Source organism: Microtus oregoni, unplaced genomic scaffold (assembly GCF_018167655.1).
Source record: "Microtus oregoni isolate MIOR12 unplaced genomic scaffold, Mior012 000027F_ref0000203, whole genome shotgun sequence".
Taxonomy (NCBI): Eukaryota; Metazoa; Chordata; class Mammalia; order Rodentia; family Cricetidae; genus Microtus; species Microtus oregoni.
In genome coordinates this window covers 14733699-14751724 of record NW_024543086.1, presented here as the reverse complement: position 1 = coordinate 14751724, position 18026 = coordinate 14733699, and the positions used below count along the sequence as shown (strand labels likewise).

The 18026-nt window shown below is 41.2% G+C and overlaps 1 protein-coding gene across 5 annotated transcripts in view; it reads right to left on the bottom strand.

Moving 5' to 3' along the window:
• Positions 1–17707, bottom strand: part of Ranbp17 (RAN binding protein 17) — a 337456-nt gene extending 319749 nt beyond the window's left edge. For 4 of the 5 annotated variants that reach the window (XM_041676348.1, XM_041676345.1, XM_041676347.1 and 1 more), the window contains exons 1-3: positions 17590–17707; positions 7181–7327; positions 3017–3107 (exon numbers count right to left, since the gene is read on the bottom strand). In XM_041676348.1, the coding sequence (XP_041532282.1) occupies positions 3017–3107; positions 7181–7327; positions 17590–17607 (256 nt within the window). In that variant the 5' untranslated portion in view covers positions 17608–17707. Of the gene's footprint in view, positions 1–3016; positions 3108–7180; positions 7328–15130; positions 15200–17589 lie in introns of those variants that run through there. The other variant, XM_041676346.1, reaches the window with a different exon arrangement.
• Between the last annotated feature and the right edge of the window lie 319 nt (positions 17708–18026).

Below are 18026 nucleotides of genomic sequence, written 5' to 3'. Positions count from 1 at the left end.
ACTACCATGAATATCAGCAACTTCATCCTATGGACCTGAGACATTAACAGAATAAAAGGGGTGGGAGGAGAAAGCCAGGTGAGTTCTGGCATTAGTCTTCTGCCCCCTCCTCATCCACAAAGAAATAAAGAGCACCAGCCTTTGTCACAGCCCCGACTGCCAACTATATCAAAGTACATGGGGCCAAACAAACATGAAATGAAGACTCTGAAACCATGAATCAAATTAAGCCACCCTCCTTTAAACCATCCTCTCATGTTTGTGATCACAGAAACACAACAGTAAATAATACAATAATCTTTCAAAGCAAAAGCACCAGATCCAGATGAGTCAACTAGTGGACAGTACCAGACACTTAGGAAATACCTATCAATAAAAATAAGTTGAAAGCACAGCAAACATCCGGGAGTGGTGGCACATGCCTTTAATCCTGGCACTTGGGAGGCAGAAGTGGGCAGATTTCTGAGGTAGAGACCAGCCTGATCTGCAGAATGCGTTTCAGGACAGCCAAAGCTACACAGAGAAACCCTGTCTCAAAAAACAGAAATAAAAACAAAAAAGAAAGAAGTAGAAAGAAACCTACCCAACTTATTTCAGTTCAAAATTATCTTTTATTTATTTTATTGCACATCCAGGAATGCATCCCAGGTCTTCATGCATGCTAGGCGAGCATCCCATCCCTAACTACAAGCCCTGTCCCCCAAATTATATTAATGTACAAACTGAAAATATTTCAAGAACACAAACCTAGAAACCAAACATCTCTCAGGAACAGAGCTGTAAAAACTCTCAGCATTTCAGCAAATGGAATCCAATGATGTATAAAGAACTAAAGAGCAGGACAAAGAAGGAATTATCTTGGGTATGCAAGGCTGGCTCAACATATAAAATCATCAACAGCATACAGAATGAAAACCACATGATAATATCAACTTATATAAAAAAGCATTTAACAAATGTAATATCCATTTATGATTTAAAAAAAACAAACCTCAACCAAGAGCTAGGCAGTGATAGTGCACACCTTTAATCCCAGCACTCAGAGATGGCAGATCTCTGAGTTTGAGGCCAGCCTGGGCTACAGAGCAAGTTCAAGGATAGCCATGCGACAAGGAGAAACCCTATCTCAGAAGAAAAAAGAACAAGAAAAACCTCAACCAAGAATGAAGAGAAACTCTCTCAACTTGATCCAGAATACTCCTGGAAAATAAAAACTACAATGAGGTCATGTTTAGTGAGATACTTAAAACAGCCTCCCACTGAGATCAGGGACAGAGCAAGAGGTCTTCTCTCCATCACCTCAGGTTTCCTTTGTTTGTGCGCTCTGTCCCCGCCCCACCCCCAAACAGGATAACCTTAAACTCACAATTTCACCAAGGCTGGCCTTAAATGTGGGAACCTCCTACCCCAGTCTCCCATGTGCTAGGATTACAAGCCACCATGTACATCTGCTTATGGGTGTCAAGAGCAACTTTCCTTACAATTTTTCAAAACTTAGAAACAACTATCACTTAGGTACATTCAGACAATGAAGAATTATTAATCATAACTAAAGAGAAATGAGATTATTGAGTAGTCAAGAGAAGACATGGAAGAATCTTAAGCAAACATTACTATTTTAAATGAAAGAAGGAACTTTGAGAAAGCTACACACTATATGATTCTCCCAACACGCTAATCTGGAAGGAAAACAATGGAGGTTATTCAAAGCCCGGAGATGAGGTAAGGAGGGAAGAGCTGGCAGAGCACAGGGTTTTTAGGATAGTGCACTTACTTCATACACTGTTACAGTAGCGACACATGCCATTGTATGTTGCCCAAATCTACAGAATATACAATCCTGATGTTGGTAACAGGAGAGGCTATCCATGAGGGGAGTAGGGGGTATAAGGGCACTCTACAGCTTCTGTTCAGTTTTTCTAAGAGAAGTGCTCTAAAAAAAATTAAGTCTATTTAAAATATGTCCTAAGTTTCATGACTCATGCTTACACTATTTGATGTTTTTATGATGCTCTCTTACATGTACAACTTTCTAGAGACTGAAGAACCTTCTGAAGACTGTTAGGAAATGAGGCAAACTACATCACTATGATTCTAACCAGTGAATTTTTAACTTGAAGATTCATAACACATCAGATATTTTCATTTTTCTAATACAGAAATATAAACAATATTGAGACTAAAGAACAAAAATGAGACAATAATCTGTTTCTATTACAAAGATAAAGTAATCTCGTACCCGAATTACTAGGTTTGTCCATATGAAATGCAAACTTACACATATATAAAAATGTAAGGTGCCGGGCGGTGGTGGCGCACACCTTTAATCCCAGCACTCGGGAGGCAGAGGCAGGCGGATCTCTGTGAGTTTGAGGCCAGCCTGGTCTACAGAGCTAGTTCCAGGACAGGCTCCAAAACCACAGAGAAACCCTGTCTCGAAAAACCAAAAAAAAAAAACAAATAAAAATGTAAGGTGTATTACTCCTGAAACATATGAATAACTACTCAATGTTATTCTTACTGCAAGTAGGAATCAGCTATTGGTTTTAAGTGTATCCCAACTAACTCTGGGCTAGCAACCTGAGCAGTATTACAGAGCTGGTTTCCTTCTGGGCATTCAGTTGCCTATCAAGTAACAGCAGGAACTCTATGCAGATTTAGGGGATTTAAATGACAACTCTATTTCCCAGTCTTGTAAGCCTAAACCAGTCAGAACCCATCAATAATTTACTAATTTGTAAAACTAGGATAATTCATTAATTTATTTGGAGGATAAAACATGATGGTGAAAATCTTAAGAAATACCACGTACACAATATAATTATTAAATTAACAACATCTTATAATTATATATTGCCTTATCTTTCACGTCATCATCAATGCATGAATAAAGCTTAATTACCAATCTTAAAATAATAAAACTTAGTTACAATACTAATAAAAAGCTCAGTAAATTTAAAAGGAAATTTTTATTTTTAAAATATAATTTGTTAAAAAAAATTAATGAATCACTTACTGATGTCTATCCTCTGTTCTACAGGTAAAGGATTGATTCGGGTAACAAGTTTTGAAAGACATGTTGCTGCAAGGAGCTGAGCATAGGATGTCTGTAAAGAACAGTAATTTTTATTATCATCACAAAAATAGAACAGTCAAAAAATAAGAAATTTTTCTAAGCAAAAACAGTAATTTGTCAAGTTCTCCAAAGTTGTACATGTATGACAAATAAGACCCATGAATACAGTCTCTCATAACATGTCATCAGCTGAAGGAGGTGCAGAGTCAGTTCAACAGCACCAAGTAAATGGAAAATAAATATCTGAACAAGCTTAAACCAAACACTCTTACCATGGCCTAGCAGTTCTGCGCACTCTGCGCTCGTTATACCACCAAACACACCTGCACCCACACCTCCGAAGGCTGCGCCCAAAACAGTTTTTCAGTGCTTCCCCCGCCATGATTTCTCTGTTCCTTCTGATTTATTTCTGACTGTGGCTGGCCATGAACTTTCACTTTTGTTTAAAGATTTGCGTTTTTAATTTGTGTTTATGCATGTGTGCTCACATGAGTTTATGCACACTACATGTGTGCAGGTGTTCTCGGATTCCTGGAATGAAGTTAGAGGCCACTGTGAAGCACCTGATGGGAGAGTTGTGAACTGACTCTGGATCCTCAAGAAGGAAAGCAAGTACTCGTAACCACTGATCATCTCTCCAACCTCACCACCAGTTTCTGAACATACCACAGTGTATTCAAACTATAAAGTCATGTTTATCCTCAAAATTCAGTTCATATATTCATTCTACTCCCAAAAATTTCTTACCAAATTGTACTTTTTCTCTAGATTACAAGGTGGAGAAAAAAAAATCCATAAACAATACTATTTTCGTGTAACCTATAAGCTAAAGATGGTTTTCACAGTTTTAACCACTGAAAACAACTTTTTTTTTTTTAATTTATTTTTGCTTTTTCGAGACAGGGTTTCTCTGTGGTTTTGGAGCCTGTCCTGGAACTAGCTCTTGTAGACCAGGCTGGTCTCAAACTCACAGAGATCCGCCTGCTTCTGCCTCCCAAGTGCTGGGATTAAAGGCGTTCGCCACCACCGCCCGGCTGAAAACAACTTTAAACAGTATTTTGTAACATGTGAAAAGCAGGTGCAATCTCAACTTCAGGATGATGAAGTTTATGACGCACAAAGCCTTGCCTGGTGTTTACCTGCTGTCCAAGGCTTACTGCATGGGTAATGGCAGATCCCAGCAGCTAAAACTGACCTGCTTTACGCTCAAACCCGGCTGCTTGCTGCTCATGTGCCACAGACTGTAGTGATGCGACTCCAGTCTCCAGAGTGTCACAGGGACTGAGCCAACACAAGCCATACCTTTCATCGTATCAATATATGGCCATCATGTCAAGAAGAAAATGCCTAAATGTCAAGGCATAGTGTTCAATTAGTAGCAGATCAGTGAGTTTTCCCTAATGGTGCTACAGCTACCTGTGGTAAAAGAATTATATGTCAACGATTTCAAACTAAGCAGGCATAACAAGAGTTCAACTTAAGAAAGTCAGTAGTCTTTCTGAAATTTAAAACAGACTATGTCAGAACAGCAGTTTCTTTTTTAAAAAGACGTAAAAAATGAAATCAAAGTTAAGTTTACAAGTAGCAGCTGGGCAGTGGTGTACACCTTTAATCCCAGCACACAGGAGGCAAAGGCAGGTAGAATACAGAATGAGTTCCAGAACAGCCAGGGCTACACAGAGAAACCCTCTTCCCCTCCCACCTCAAAGAAAGTTTACAAGTAGCTCATTATTTAGGTCAAGTAAAGGAAGTTCCTTCCTAATGATGAGTTAGTCACCATTATTTTACTGTAGCGGCTGAAGTTAGTATAGAGAAAATAAACTTCACTAGCCTTTCAGTGAGAACAAATGCTCAGAGGCGGACACTAAAGCAACACGAGAAGCCAGTTTAGAGGCAAGGCTAATAAACTGCAAAGATTATCATTAGCTTTCAGTGAATGGGTTGAGGTTACTAATAACTGTTCATGCTATTAATGCTACTGACACTTGCCATCTACTTATTCTAGAAGTCAAGTAAGAATGGGAAGCAATTAAAGAACTGTTTCTTTTTACGAAGAATCTGTGGAACTACAGACAGAATATTTTCAAAGGAGCTGAGAAAGCATTAATTAAATATAAACCTTAGGTAGAATCTGCTATACACGTGTGACAACTGTACATGAAGCAGAAAAGGGCTGGTCAAAAGCTTGTAAATAATTATAATAGTAATAACTTTGAAGTCTGTATCATTCACTTTATTATAGGCATTTATTCTGGAGTGGATATCTAAATCGCCCCTAACTTAATGAACCAGGAGTCCTCATTTACTTTTGTGAGCTCATCTTCCACTGTGGAGATTTCTGCCAGATCAAGATGCTGAATACCCTGACTTGCCCCCAACAAGGCAGACTAATAGCTTGTCAGAGATAAATTGGATTTTTTTTTCTTTTTTTAAGCTCAGGTCTGACAGTGAAAGTTTACAGATAAAGCAAAGCCACTATTTTTCACTATTAAATGGCTTTACAAATTAGTTCATACAACAAACTTGTTCTCTCAATGAGAACAACCTAGTGCCTAATGTGCAGGATATAGCACTTATACAGAAGATGGCAAAATGAGTGAGACTCAAGTTACTAGGAAACAATTAACATTGTGTGAGTCACAAGGACCACCAGGCCACTTCACACAGCCCGACACCGAGAGAAGCTAAAAATACATAGTGAAAGCGCCACTCCCAACACGTTTTCTCATCTCCAACTACAGTCCCAGTAGCAATGTTTATACTGATGCAAGCATAATGAAAATTTCCATATTAGAAAATCCATTTTGCTGTGCAACTGAAGACCTTCTACCTAATTTTCAATTGGAAACTATTAATCTGCAACACAATGATAGGCAAAATGGCATATATCAAGAGGATAAGACACAGAAATGCCTTCTAAGTGAAAGTATGCGTAATGCAGATGAGATGCCAAAGCGCTGGTATAATGTTTGGCAGCATCTAAGTTTGTGAAGATATTTTCAAAGGTATAAAATCTTAGCCAGCATGACAGAATACACCTTGAATACCAGCACTTTAAAAGCAAAAGCAGGTAGATCTCTGTGAATTCAAGGCCTGCCTGGTTTACAGAGGGAGTTCCAGGTCAGCCAAGGTTCAGCCAAGATTCTCACACAGTGAGAGCCCATTGAGAAAAAATAATGCATCATTTCATTATAAGTCTGCATGAAATATGAACATCTGCCATCAAGTCCAATAACAGGAAACACCAACTTTAAACTCCAATTAATTCCAAATATTTTATCAGCCAACCTGTATGACATAAAAAACTACATTTGGTGATTATATTTTGAATTCTACCAACAAAATTTTGAGGATTTGTTTTCTCTATTATTATAATTATGAAATGCCAATTTTGACTCACAAAGCCTAAAATAATACATGGCCCTTTATGGAAAGTTTGTCACCTTTTCTGTAAAACATAAGTCTCTTTCTGTGGTATTTTCCATATCATTTCATACCTCTTTATTTATAGATCTGTGCCTCTCTAACTAAACAGTGAACTACTTTAATTCATGTAAATAGGTCAAGTAAGCTGTATGGTATTGGTTATGTTTCAGTATGTGCTGACTGCTGAGTCAATGTTCTTCTCTCGATCGATCGATAGACAGACAGACAGACAGCTATAAATGTATAGAATGAAGGTATAAAGAGGCAGTGAGCACTCTTCTGAACAATCCTTTGATTTTTCCAGAGTTAATTATAACTACCTACAACATTTGGATTTTTTAAGTTATTCCTGAAATAAATTGTTAGGACTAGAGATGTAACTTGGCAGTAGAAAGCTTGTTTAAAGTGTAAAAGGTCCTCGTTCACTCCCTAGCATTATGAAAATAAACATATAAAATGTGACATAAAAGAAGATCAAGAACTAAGAAACTATTCCAACACATTCTTGTTTCTACTTTGTGGCCATTTCTGGGGCTTTCTAATTCTTTCCTGCTTAACCCCTCTGACAGGAAATTATAATAAATAGATGTGGCAAAAGCTGTGAGTATCACTGCTAACACTGCTTGCTATTACTGTTAATACTGGCCTTGCATGGTTAATCACTTAACACATACTTACTGTTCCTTGTTCTAATAAAAGTTGACACTTGCTGAGACATTCTGGGCTGTCAATCAGTTCCAAGAGTGCTTTCTCAGCCTCTATTCTTTCTGTGAGATCAGTCCCTACGTAGAGATGAGTACACAATGCTTCCAATTCGGCCAAATTCTTCAGAGGGAGAAAAAAAAAGACATTTGACTTAAATAAAAATAAATAAATATTAAGACACAGAAAATGAGATGCAGAAATAATACTTATATACATTCAATCAATATATAGTTACTGTGCAGCAATGACTCACTTAGATATAGTAAAAAAGAGGCATATCTCCTATTTCCCAAATTACTAACTTAAAAATTGAGTTATGCAATGCAACTTAATAGGGAAGATTCTCTCCTTAAGGAGCTCGCAAGGTTATGCCTGAAGAAGAATGACATCTAAATGACATCTATGCTAAAACATTCAAAACCAAGAATGCCTCAAACATAAAGGGCAAACCAGACGGAGAAGATTAGAAGGTAGTGGAGGCAAAGAAATAACATTTACAAGGTCTTGAAATAAACCGAATGTACTCATTTCAAGGCATTAAACAGTGGCCAGTAAACAGCCAGGAGATGCCCAATGAAGCTAGAGGCTAGAATGAGCACACACAAGCTGCCCACCTATCAATTTATGCTCTTCTGTTGTTTCCAATCCTACTGCAACCTATAACAAAAGAATTAACGATAATTATATGTAAGCTGACTTGGACCTTCTGAACTCATGGTGCTTCAGGTCAGAATTTTTGATCCTACAATATTTCTAACAACATTCTAGCTAATTATTGCACAGGTTTTTATCTTATAAGCACAAAGACTAATCCATTCTGTCTACAAACACAGTATCATCTGATGATATAGAATACAGGGAAACAGTGAACTACCAACTGAATTCAGTTTAAAAGAATCTTGTTAAAGCCGTTCACTAAAACAAAAGATTTGACTTGGGACTTGTACATACTTGACAAAAATATTGGCAGAGATTTCAAAAACAGGTAGCCAAATGAACATAATAGGTTATTCCAAAAGAAATGCCAATTTTGTTCTGGCCTGAACTCTTTTTGTTTTGGTTTGATTTTTTGTTTATTTGTTTTGTTTTTTGAGACAGAGCTGTCCTGGAACTAGCTCTTGTAGACCAGGCTGGTCTCAAACTCACCAAGATCTGATTGCCTCTACCTCCTGAGTACTGGGATTAAAGACGTGCTCCACCTCAGCCCGGATTCTGGCATGAATTTTTATATCCAGTTTACAGCTGCATCAGGCTTCACACCTCTCAAATCCCCAAGCAGCACTAAAAAGGAGACGCCATGGCTCCCATCCTTGTTCCCACTTCTCTCTTTGTAGGTCCTTCACATTTCCCAATTCCCTATCTGTGCCACAACCCAGTAGCCAAGACTCGAGAATTTTCCACTAAAGTTTCATATTGATTCATTAAAATAAGGACCCCCACCAAACACTGGCACATACCTGTACTCCCACCATCTAGGAGGAGGCAGGAGTACTGCCCTACGTTCATCACTTTACTTAGAGTTAAAGATGTACACACATTGTACACTTTATACCACTGTAAGGTAAAGAACTATACCCCTAAAAGACAGGTCTAATTCCTAACCCTCAGAGTCTATGAGGAAAATCTTCATTAGAAATAAGGTCTTTATAAACCTTTAGTTAAGGAATTTGATGAAATCATCATAGATATGGAGTGGGCACTAAATCTAACTCTAAAGTCAATTGCTGGCATCCTTAGATGGAAGGACACAGTTGTACATTTCTATAATCCCAGCATTCAGGAGGCTGACACAGGAAGGCTGAGAGTTCAAGGCCATCCTGGGTTTCATAGGAAATTTCCAAACAAAATAAAAAAGTCTTCTCTCATAGACGGGAGGCCCTGGCCCCCTTTACTGTATAGCAGAACTTTCCCCAGAAATGCATGAAATATAAAGATTGATCACAAAGCTAGGACATTCTGTCCATCAGGGAACCAATACAGGTGGAGACACATGAGTGCCTGCCTGGGACTCTTAGAGCATCATGAACTGTGACAGTAAAACACGGCCCAAAACACCAAATGTTCTTGGAGGTACCAATGTTCACTTCCCTAAATTGATAAATTGAAACATTAAGTCAGTAAAATATTGCCTTCTTTTCAGATTGTAAACATGTTTTCATTGGAGGATAGAGAAAAACAGAACACTTGGAATAATAAAACCTTTTGCAATTGAAAATGAAAAAAATATCATTTGCACCTTCATAAAACTACTTGCAAAAGTAACTCTCATGAACATGGAAATTGGCCATACTTTTAATGGTCTTTATCACCACTTTCTCTTTAAAAAGGAGTAATTTTCTGGAAAAAGAAAGGGAGAGGAAGATTTTAGATGCAGTGAGATACAGAGGAGAGAGCCATAGGAAGACAGGCAGAGACTGGAAAGTCACATCTAAAGCCAGGAAGTACCAAAACTTCCAAAAGCTAGGGTGAAACCTTCAGAAAGAACCAACCCCATTTACCCCAGTCTTCTGGCCTTCAGAACTGAGAATAATTTTGAGTGTTAAGCCACCCCACTTGTGGCATTTGTTACAAAGGATCTAGAAAACCAATATTTAAAATATATAAATGTTAATATTAGTCAAATCAATGATATCTAATTATCAAAAAAAGCCTATTAATAAACATTGTGGAAAGGTCTGGATCGTATTTGCCTTGCTGTATTGATTTAATAAACTTCAAGGCAGAAAGATAGTATATAGTATATAGTTAAGTGTTCAGTTGACATTATCAATTACCCCTTGTTCAAAGACGTTTCAAATTACTTTTTAAAAAACTTTCAGAATTATTTTATGAGTGTTTTAACATTTATTGTTATGTATATGGGTGTTTTATTTGCATGTACGTCTGTGCATTAGATGCATGCACTGCCTTCAAAAGAGGGCATTGAATCCCCTGGAACTGGAAATACAGTTAGTCATCTTTCTGAGTACTAGGAATCAAAGCTAAGTCCTCTGGACGAGCAGCCAGTGCTCTTAACCACTGAGCCACCTCTCTAGGCCAATATTTTAAATTAACAAATGAAAAATAGTAAAATATTAAGAGGGGAAAGTTTGAACTTTTATAAAAGATTTGAAGGGTACACCAAGTTTTCTGTTACTGTAATGGTTTAAAAAAATTCTGGTATGTTAAACATTAAACCTTTCCAGACAAAGATTCTTGCTCTGGTAGGAAGGTATGACCCAGACACTGCTAACCAACCAATCTTCTGACTAGCATGTGGTTTCCCAGAGAACCTATCTACAGTATTTTATCTTTCTCAGTAGACTGATAAATTTTCATCTTAGTTTCTATAAACTGGTGTCTGAGAATATAGTGAGAACGGCTCAGAAAGGCATGCTGTCCCAATTTACTGACATGTTTGGTTTATGAAAGCTTCTAAGGTATAGTGTCAACATTAGAAACACACGTAAATAATAAGTACAATGAGAAGAACCGGATCTGGTAAACATCCAAAGGTAACTAGCAAATATGAACAGAAAGACCCACTGTAAGACCCTAGTGGACAATGATTGGATCTTGCTTTCAGATTAAATACACATCTTCCTAGCCAGCCTTTAATTCCAGCACTCAAAAGGCAGGGACAGACAGTTGAACTTGAGGCCAGCTGGTCTACATCGTGAATTTCAGGCCAGACAGGGCTAAACAGTGAAACCCTGTCTCCAAAAATGCCAAATTCAAAAACGCCAAAAACAAACAAAGAAAAAAATGTAAGATCATCACAATTTTATGGACTTATTTCTTTGTATCTGACATGCAATTATTGGCCCCTAAATGTGATTTCTTTCTATATAGAAAGTCTTGCCTAGTCTCTATCAACAGATGAATACTAAACAAAAGTCAAGTAACAAAAATATGTTTTCAAGGTGCTTTGTTACTAGAAAGCAGGTCACTAGTTTCTTGGCTGCGTGGAAGGGACAGCAAGGGAGTAAGGAAGGGGAAGGAGAAGGCAGCCAAGGAGGACAGCAAAAAAGCATAAGAGCATAAGGAAATACACATGAACAATGGCTATTTTCATATTTTGGTGAGAATTTCACAGATGTATGCATATGCCAAAACTCACTCTATTGCAGTTTAAGCACATGTATTATTACGTGCCATTAAATTTCACTAAAAAAGCTTTTGCTCCAGAAAACAAAACAAAAATTGCTAATAATCTTTAAAGAGATAAACCTCAAATATCCCACCGCAAGACTCTAAAGTTCATTTCAGTTACTTCCCTATATCTTTCCTGCCTTCTGGGATCAAACTTCATGGCTGTCACTAGTATACACTGCCTTCATTTTGAGGTTGTTTCCTACAAACTAACTGTTCCTCCCTTCTGTTAGTTGAGCATCCCTGAAGGCTTATTCCTGGGCCTCTTGGAACTAATTCTTCCTTCAACAATGAATCAGATATTACATTGGTGCAAAAGGAGTTGCAGGTTTGGACTGTGAATTTTAAATAATTATAGTAGGCTTAAAGCACAATTTTATTAATCAAAATACAAAGTATTAAAAAACAATATATTTTTGCCGATGAGAAATAACTTTATTTACTCCTTTAGATCCATGCTTTGAAATTAGACAAATTTTTAGAAAGCAATTTCCACATTCTGTGGGTTATAGAAGTGTTTTTTTTCATTGTTAAACACTGTCAAGGTACTTGTAGAAGTGGTAGGAAGATGGTAAGAGGTCAGGTGAACATGGTAGATGAGGCAAAAGTTCAATGAATTCAACTATTGGAGCACTGATTGTGCAGCATGCAGTTCAGGTTTGTCCTGGAGAAGCAGGCCCTTTATGAACACTGACCAATGCAGCTGTGGGTGCTGCAGCCTTTTGGTGCGCATGTCATGGACTTGCTGAGTACACTTCTCAGATGTCATGGTTTGATCAGAATTCATTGATCACGTAGTAGACCAGACAAGCAGCAGACCACCCAACTGTGACTATGACCTTCTTATGGTGCAAGTTTGGCTCTGGAAAGTACTTTGGATTCTCCTCAGTCTAACCACTGAGCTGGTCATCAACAATTGTCATATTTAATTCATTTTTCTGTCACACATCACAGTCTGATCAAGAAATGGTTCATCATTGTTGGGAAGAAAAAGAGATGCACCAATTCAAAACATTTTTCTAAAAAAATGTTCAACCAACTCATGCGGAATCCATTTACCAAGTTTTTCTGCCTTTCCAATTTACTTCAAATGTCAAATGACCATGAATGGTCCACACTGACTTCTCTGGGAGCTTCTCCTACAGTTGAAAGAGGTTCAGCTTCAATGACTGCTTTCCGTGGATCACTGTCAACTTCTGATGGCCAGCCACACTACTCCTCAACTTCAGGACTCTTAATCCCTTCGCAAACCATACTGAACCACCAACTGCAGTTTGTGAGCCTAATGTTCTGTTGAAATTGTCTCTGCTGCCATTGATCCATTTTATACTTAAACAAAAAATCATTTACAAGATGGCTTAGCAGGTAGCCGGAACTCATGAAAAAGGAGAACCTACTCCTCAAAGCTGTAGTTTACCCTCCTCACATGTGCCATAGCGCACACACAGTAATTGTGGTAGTTTGTATGTAAGTGCCCCCATAAGTTCATAGGGAGTGACAATATTATAAGGTGTGGCACTGCTGGAGTAGGTGTGGCCTTTTTGGAGGACTGTGTCACTGTATCATTGTGGGCTTTGAGGTCTCATATGCTCAAGTCATACCAGTGCCTCAGTTCACTTCCTTTTGCCTACTGATCAAGATGTAGACTTCTCAGCTGCCTTTCTAGCACCATGTCTGCCTGCGTGTCAACATTTTCTACTGTGAGAACAATGAACTAAACCTTCTGAACTATAAGTCAGCCCCAATTAAATGTTCCCTCTTTGTAGGAGTTGCCGTGGTCATGGTGTCTCTTCACAGCAATAGCAACCCTAAGACAGTAATAAACAACTAAAATTTTTTAAATCACTCAATTTGCTTTTTGTCTTCATCATTTCCATAATATAAATCAAAAATAAACAGTAATGTCACAAGCAAAAAGCATACAGTGAGAAATACCTATTAAAATGATTTACAACATAACCACACGTGTTAAGAATATCAAATGACATATTTCCACAATGCAAAACTACAGTACTTCTGCAACAACCAAATAGTTCTTTAGGTGCCTCACAGTTTACCAGAGTATTCTCATCTTTTCTTAAGTCAATTCTGATAACCAGACTCCTACCAACTACATAAGTTGAGAGGGCACGTGCATGTAGGCTGCATAAGAGTCATTTAGTAAACAGGCAAAACTAAGCCAATGACAAGTCTACATGATTGTAACAGGCACCTCCCTCACCATCTGCCATTCTTCAGTCACTGTCTACCTGCCACCAATGTCTAATTCCTACTTTTAACCTACCTACACACACACACACACACACACACACACACACACACACCCAACCAGCAGAAACCAAACTAAACATGTCTCCAGCAGATCTCTACTCCAAGTGTCCTTTTCCAGTGGTGCTGGAGCTCCAGGCCAGTACCTAGATTCACAAGCTTCATGCTGTCTTCTGTTTTCCCTCTCCTTTGATCCTCTGGCAATCGGGGTGAGGTAGCCACTAGTGCAATGTAAACTCCCAGGAATCTACAAGGGTAACACCAGCTAAGATTCCTAGTAATGCAGGACATGGAGCCTGAACCAGCCATCTTCTGTAACCAGGCAAGGCCTCAGGTGGAGGGATTGAAGCACAAACTCAGCCACAATACCTTCCACCTACAATTTGTTCTGCCTGTAAGATGTGCTGGGATGAAGGTGGTGTAGACCTTGTGCAAGTGGTCAACCAAAGACTGGTCCCGCTTAAGATCCATGCCACAAAAGGGATCCCACACCTGACACTGTCTGGGGAGTGCCAGGACCCAGAAGATGGATAGCCCAAAGCCCTAGGAATGAACCAATGAAACGATTCCTAATGATATTCTGCTCTACTCATAGACCAGAGTCTAGCATAGTTGTGTAACTTGGAGTTCTTGGGGGACTCCTAACAGAGGGAGTAGGGGCTGGGGCTGTCTCTGATTCTTTAGGCTGCTTTTGGGACCCTGTTCCTCCTCCTGGGTGGCCTCATCCAGCCTTAATGAGGAGACATGCCTAGTCTTATTGGAACTCGATAAGCCATGTTTGGATGATATCCCTAAGAAGCCTGCCCTTTTCACAAGGAAAATGGAAGTGAAGTGGATGGGGGTGGGGGGCAGATAAGGTGGAAGGGGACTGGGAGGAGAGGTTAGAGGGGAAACTGCAGTTAGAATATGAGAGAAGAAAAAAATTTTAAAAAAAAGTGATTGTGGTGGTTTGAAAGGAAATGTCCTCCAAAGGGAGTAATACTACTAGGAAGTATGGCCTTGTTGGAGCAGGTGAAGTCTTGTTGGAGGAAGTGTGTCACTGTGGGTCTCATATATGCTCAAGAGACCACCCAGTATCACAGACCACTTCCTGTTGCCTGCAAGTCAAGATGTAGTACACTCAGCTTCTTCTCCAGCACCATGTCTGCCTGCACATCACCATGTCACAGCATGATAATGGACTAAATCTAAAAATGTAAGTCACCCCAATTAAATGTTTTTTCCTTTGTAAGTGTTGCCATGGTCATGGTGTCTCTTCACAGCCAAAGAAACCTTAAGACAGAAGTCTTGCCCAAAAAGCAGTCTGGCCTTTGCCCTCAATTTCTGGTAGATAATCTGTCATAGTTGACAGCAGTTATATTTTTAATACAAGCACTGACCATACCTAGTCACAGGTATGGTTTTGGCTTAGGGTGATGATTTGGGATCACAGGTTACCAGTGGAAATCAAAATTATCAGTCATGTCTAAGTAATGCATCTTCAATAAACACTGTGGGTACTAGAGAGTAGGTGAGCCTTCCCACCTTATAGTGGTACATGCAACATGGATGACAGGAGAATGTCCTATCCTGAGGACAAAAGATGTATTTTAGAATCTTCAGATTATCCTCTATGTGTCTCCCTTTAGCCAATCTTCTTTCCCTATAAAGAATCACAATTACGAATTCGATAATTTTGATAATTGATCATTTTGATGAACTCCGTGAGCCCTACTGAGAAACTGACAGACCTCTGGGTGGCTGTGGGAAATCCCTGAATTTGCTGTTGGTGGCAGGAGGACTTTTATGGACTGTGGCCAGCTCCAGGTGCACAGCAATTTCCTTTACTCATCCAGCTCTACCAACTGCTCTCTGTGAAGATCCCACTAATACTCAAACATTGGGGCAATTAAGGAAATGTTCCAATATGGCTTCCAATGCCCTGGACTTCTCCAGAGGCTGCTTAGGAATGAAAGGAACGTGTCAGAGTAAACACTGGTCCAATGAGTGAGCACAAGCTTTGGGATCTGACACTCCCTTACTGAGTGATCACTGCTTTCCCCAAGTCTCACCCCTGAAACTACAGAGAAAACATCAGAAACCACCGTGAAAGTAGAAAGGGAGTGTCCCAGTGACTGCCACACTTCAGACAAGCCACCTTTCCCAAACCACTGCTCATCACGCTAACACTGTGCATCCCTCACTCACGTCTAGAGTCAATCCCCAGCCGAAGTAGGGATTAGAAGACTAGCTACCGGTCTCTGATTCCAGAACCATTCAGAGAGCAAACCACTCAAGTCCACTAGGCTTTCGCCGTACCATAGCTAGGCTACTTATTCCCGATTCTGTTGTTCCCTGTTGTGCTCCCCAACCTGGACCTCCTCCTCAAAGACAACCCAGATCCATTTTTTCTTTGGATACAAGAATACACCCTAACTCACTGGCTCCGAACAAGGATGCTTGTGACTGAACTGACTGTAGGGAATGATGCCGTCCTCTGCCTTCCAGAAAGTCAGGACATGGATTCAAGGCTAAAAAGCACAGCATGGCCAGTCCACACAGGCAGCATTGCCCTGGGGACATTTATGTCAATTACCAAGTGGGAAAAAGACACTGAAGCAATGCCCTAAAAAATGTTACTTTAATGAATATTTCTGGGACCATATGACCAGTTTGGGCATCAAATCTAACTTTTTCTAATATTGCCCTTGGGTATGAAGGCTTCCAGGACTTGGCAATTTACCAGGCACCATCTTTCCAAGTCCAAAGAAGTTCCAAAGTTCTTCCATACCTTCTAATTTACTCAAGACATACCTGCCCTATGTACATCTGATTATCTACTTATGATTCGCAGTAAGTTCTCCCTGTAAAAACATCCCCACAGGGCGTATTTACTAAAGTAACAATAAATATGCAATTCTGACCTGGGACACTTAAACAACAAAAGAAAAAGGGTAAGTCAAAACATAGAATGTGGGTCTATTTCCAGCTTGGAAATACCCCTTAGAAGAAGTAACAAAGCACTAAGTTCGTGTGACCAGAGGATCTGTATAAGTCTAACAGGGGAAAGACACATTGCCACCAAGTTAAGACTCTGCCTATTTCTCTAAGGTCATCTGCCAGGCGACATCTCCCCTGAGCTCTTTCTTTTCCAATTAGTCTTAGGATCCAAGAACAGGCTTTCAGAGGATGTCAAGGTCTTCCACAATCCTTTGCTTTGCCCACACCGTCTTTCTGTCTCTGTGGTCTTCCTTTCCTCTTTGCCTGGTCATCTACAGTTCCGACAATCCCTGCGTTCCTTGGAGTTTGCTCAGAGGCATATGTACCAGCGGTAGGAACCAAGTAACAAGTGGAGGCTCCACTCTGCAGACGCGATCGCCTGCCCGCTTTCGGTGCTCCCGCGATATCCCGTGACTAATTCTACCATAACAGTTTTCACGTGTGCAATAATTACTGCGCGCTCTAAAAGGATAAGGGCGGTAGCTGATGTCGCCCCGCAGCCCCAGAACGTTCCGCCACCGTACAAGACACCAGTGGGGAGGCTCCGTAGACGCCGGTGGGACGAAGACCCGCTGAGCGCCGGAGCCACCAGGCAGACGCACCCCTCCAGCGCAGCCGGCGCCCAGCCCCGAGGCTCCTCCAATGAGGCTGCGCGCTCCCGGCCGCGCCGAGCCCCGACCCGCCCGCCCGCCTCCGGCCAATGACAATCCTCTAGCCGCGCTCCCGCGCTCCCGCCGCCCCGGCCTCCGAGCCCAGGCTCCCCGGGAGGGCGCGGACCGCGGGCTGGGCGTGAGGGCTGCCAGGCGGCCCCTCCGCACCGGCTCCCACATGCCCGGACATCGCTGCAGCCCACGGCGACGAGGGCGAACTCGGGTGGGCGAGCGCAGCCCGCCGCCGTCTCGCCGTCCCCGGGCAAAGGGCTGTGCTCGTTCGGGGTCGCGGCCTGGGACCCACCCGCCGCCCGCCACCGCCGGAGCTCCAGGCCCGCAGCCCGGCGCACTGACCTGAAACTGCAGCGCCATCTTCTCGGAGCGGCGCGGGCCGCGCGGCCCTAGGGCCGAGGGGAGGGGGAGCGAGGGCGCCGCGCGAGCCCGACCGCCGCGGGATCCCCACGCTGCTCGCTCCCTGTGGTCGGCGCGCTCCGCTCGGAGCCCCGAGCGGCAGTGGGCGGGGCTGGCAGGGCGGAGGGGGCGTGTCCTTGGGGCGCCCACGCCCAACCGCCGGTGCGCTCCTGTTGCAACCGCTGCCTCCTCAGGTCTGAGCCTCTGACCTCTGCCCTTTAGCCCACCACCACGACCCAACTGCCTGCCATGGCAACCACCATATTTTTTTTTTTCTTTTGAACACACGGCCTCACCTGCCCGATCTGTAACTATTGTGGACCAGGCTGGCTTCGAACTTGCAGCCATCTTCATCTCCATACTTGTTTTGGCTAACTCTT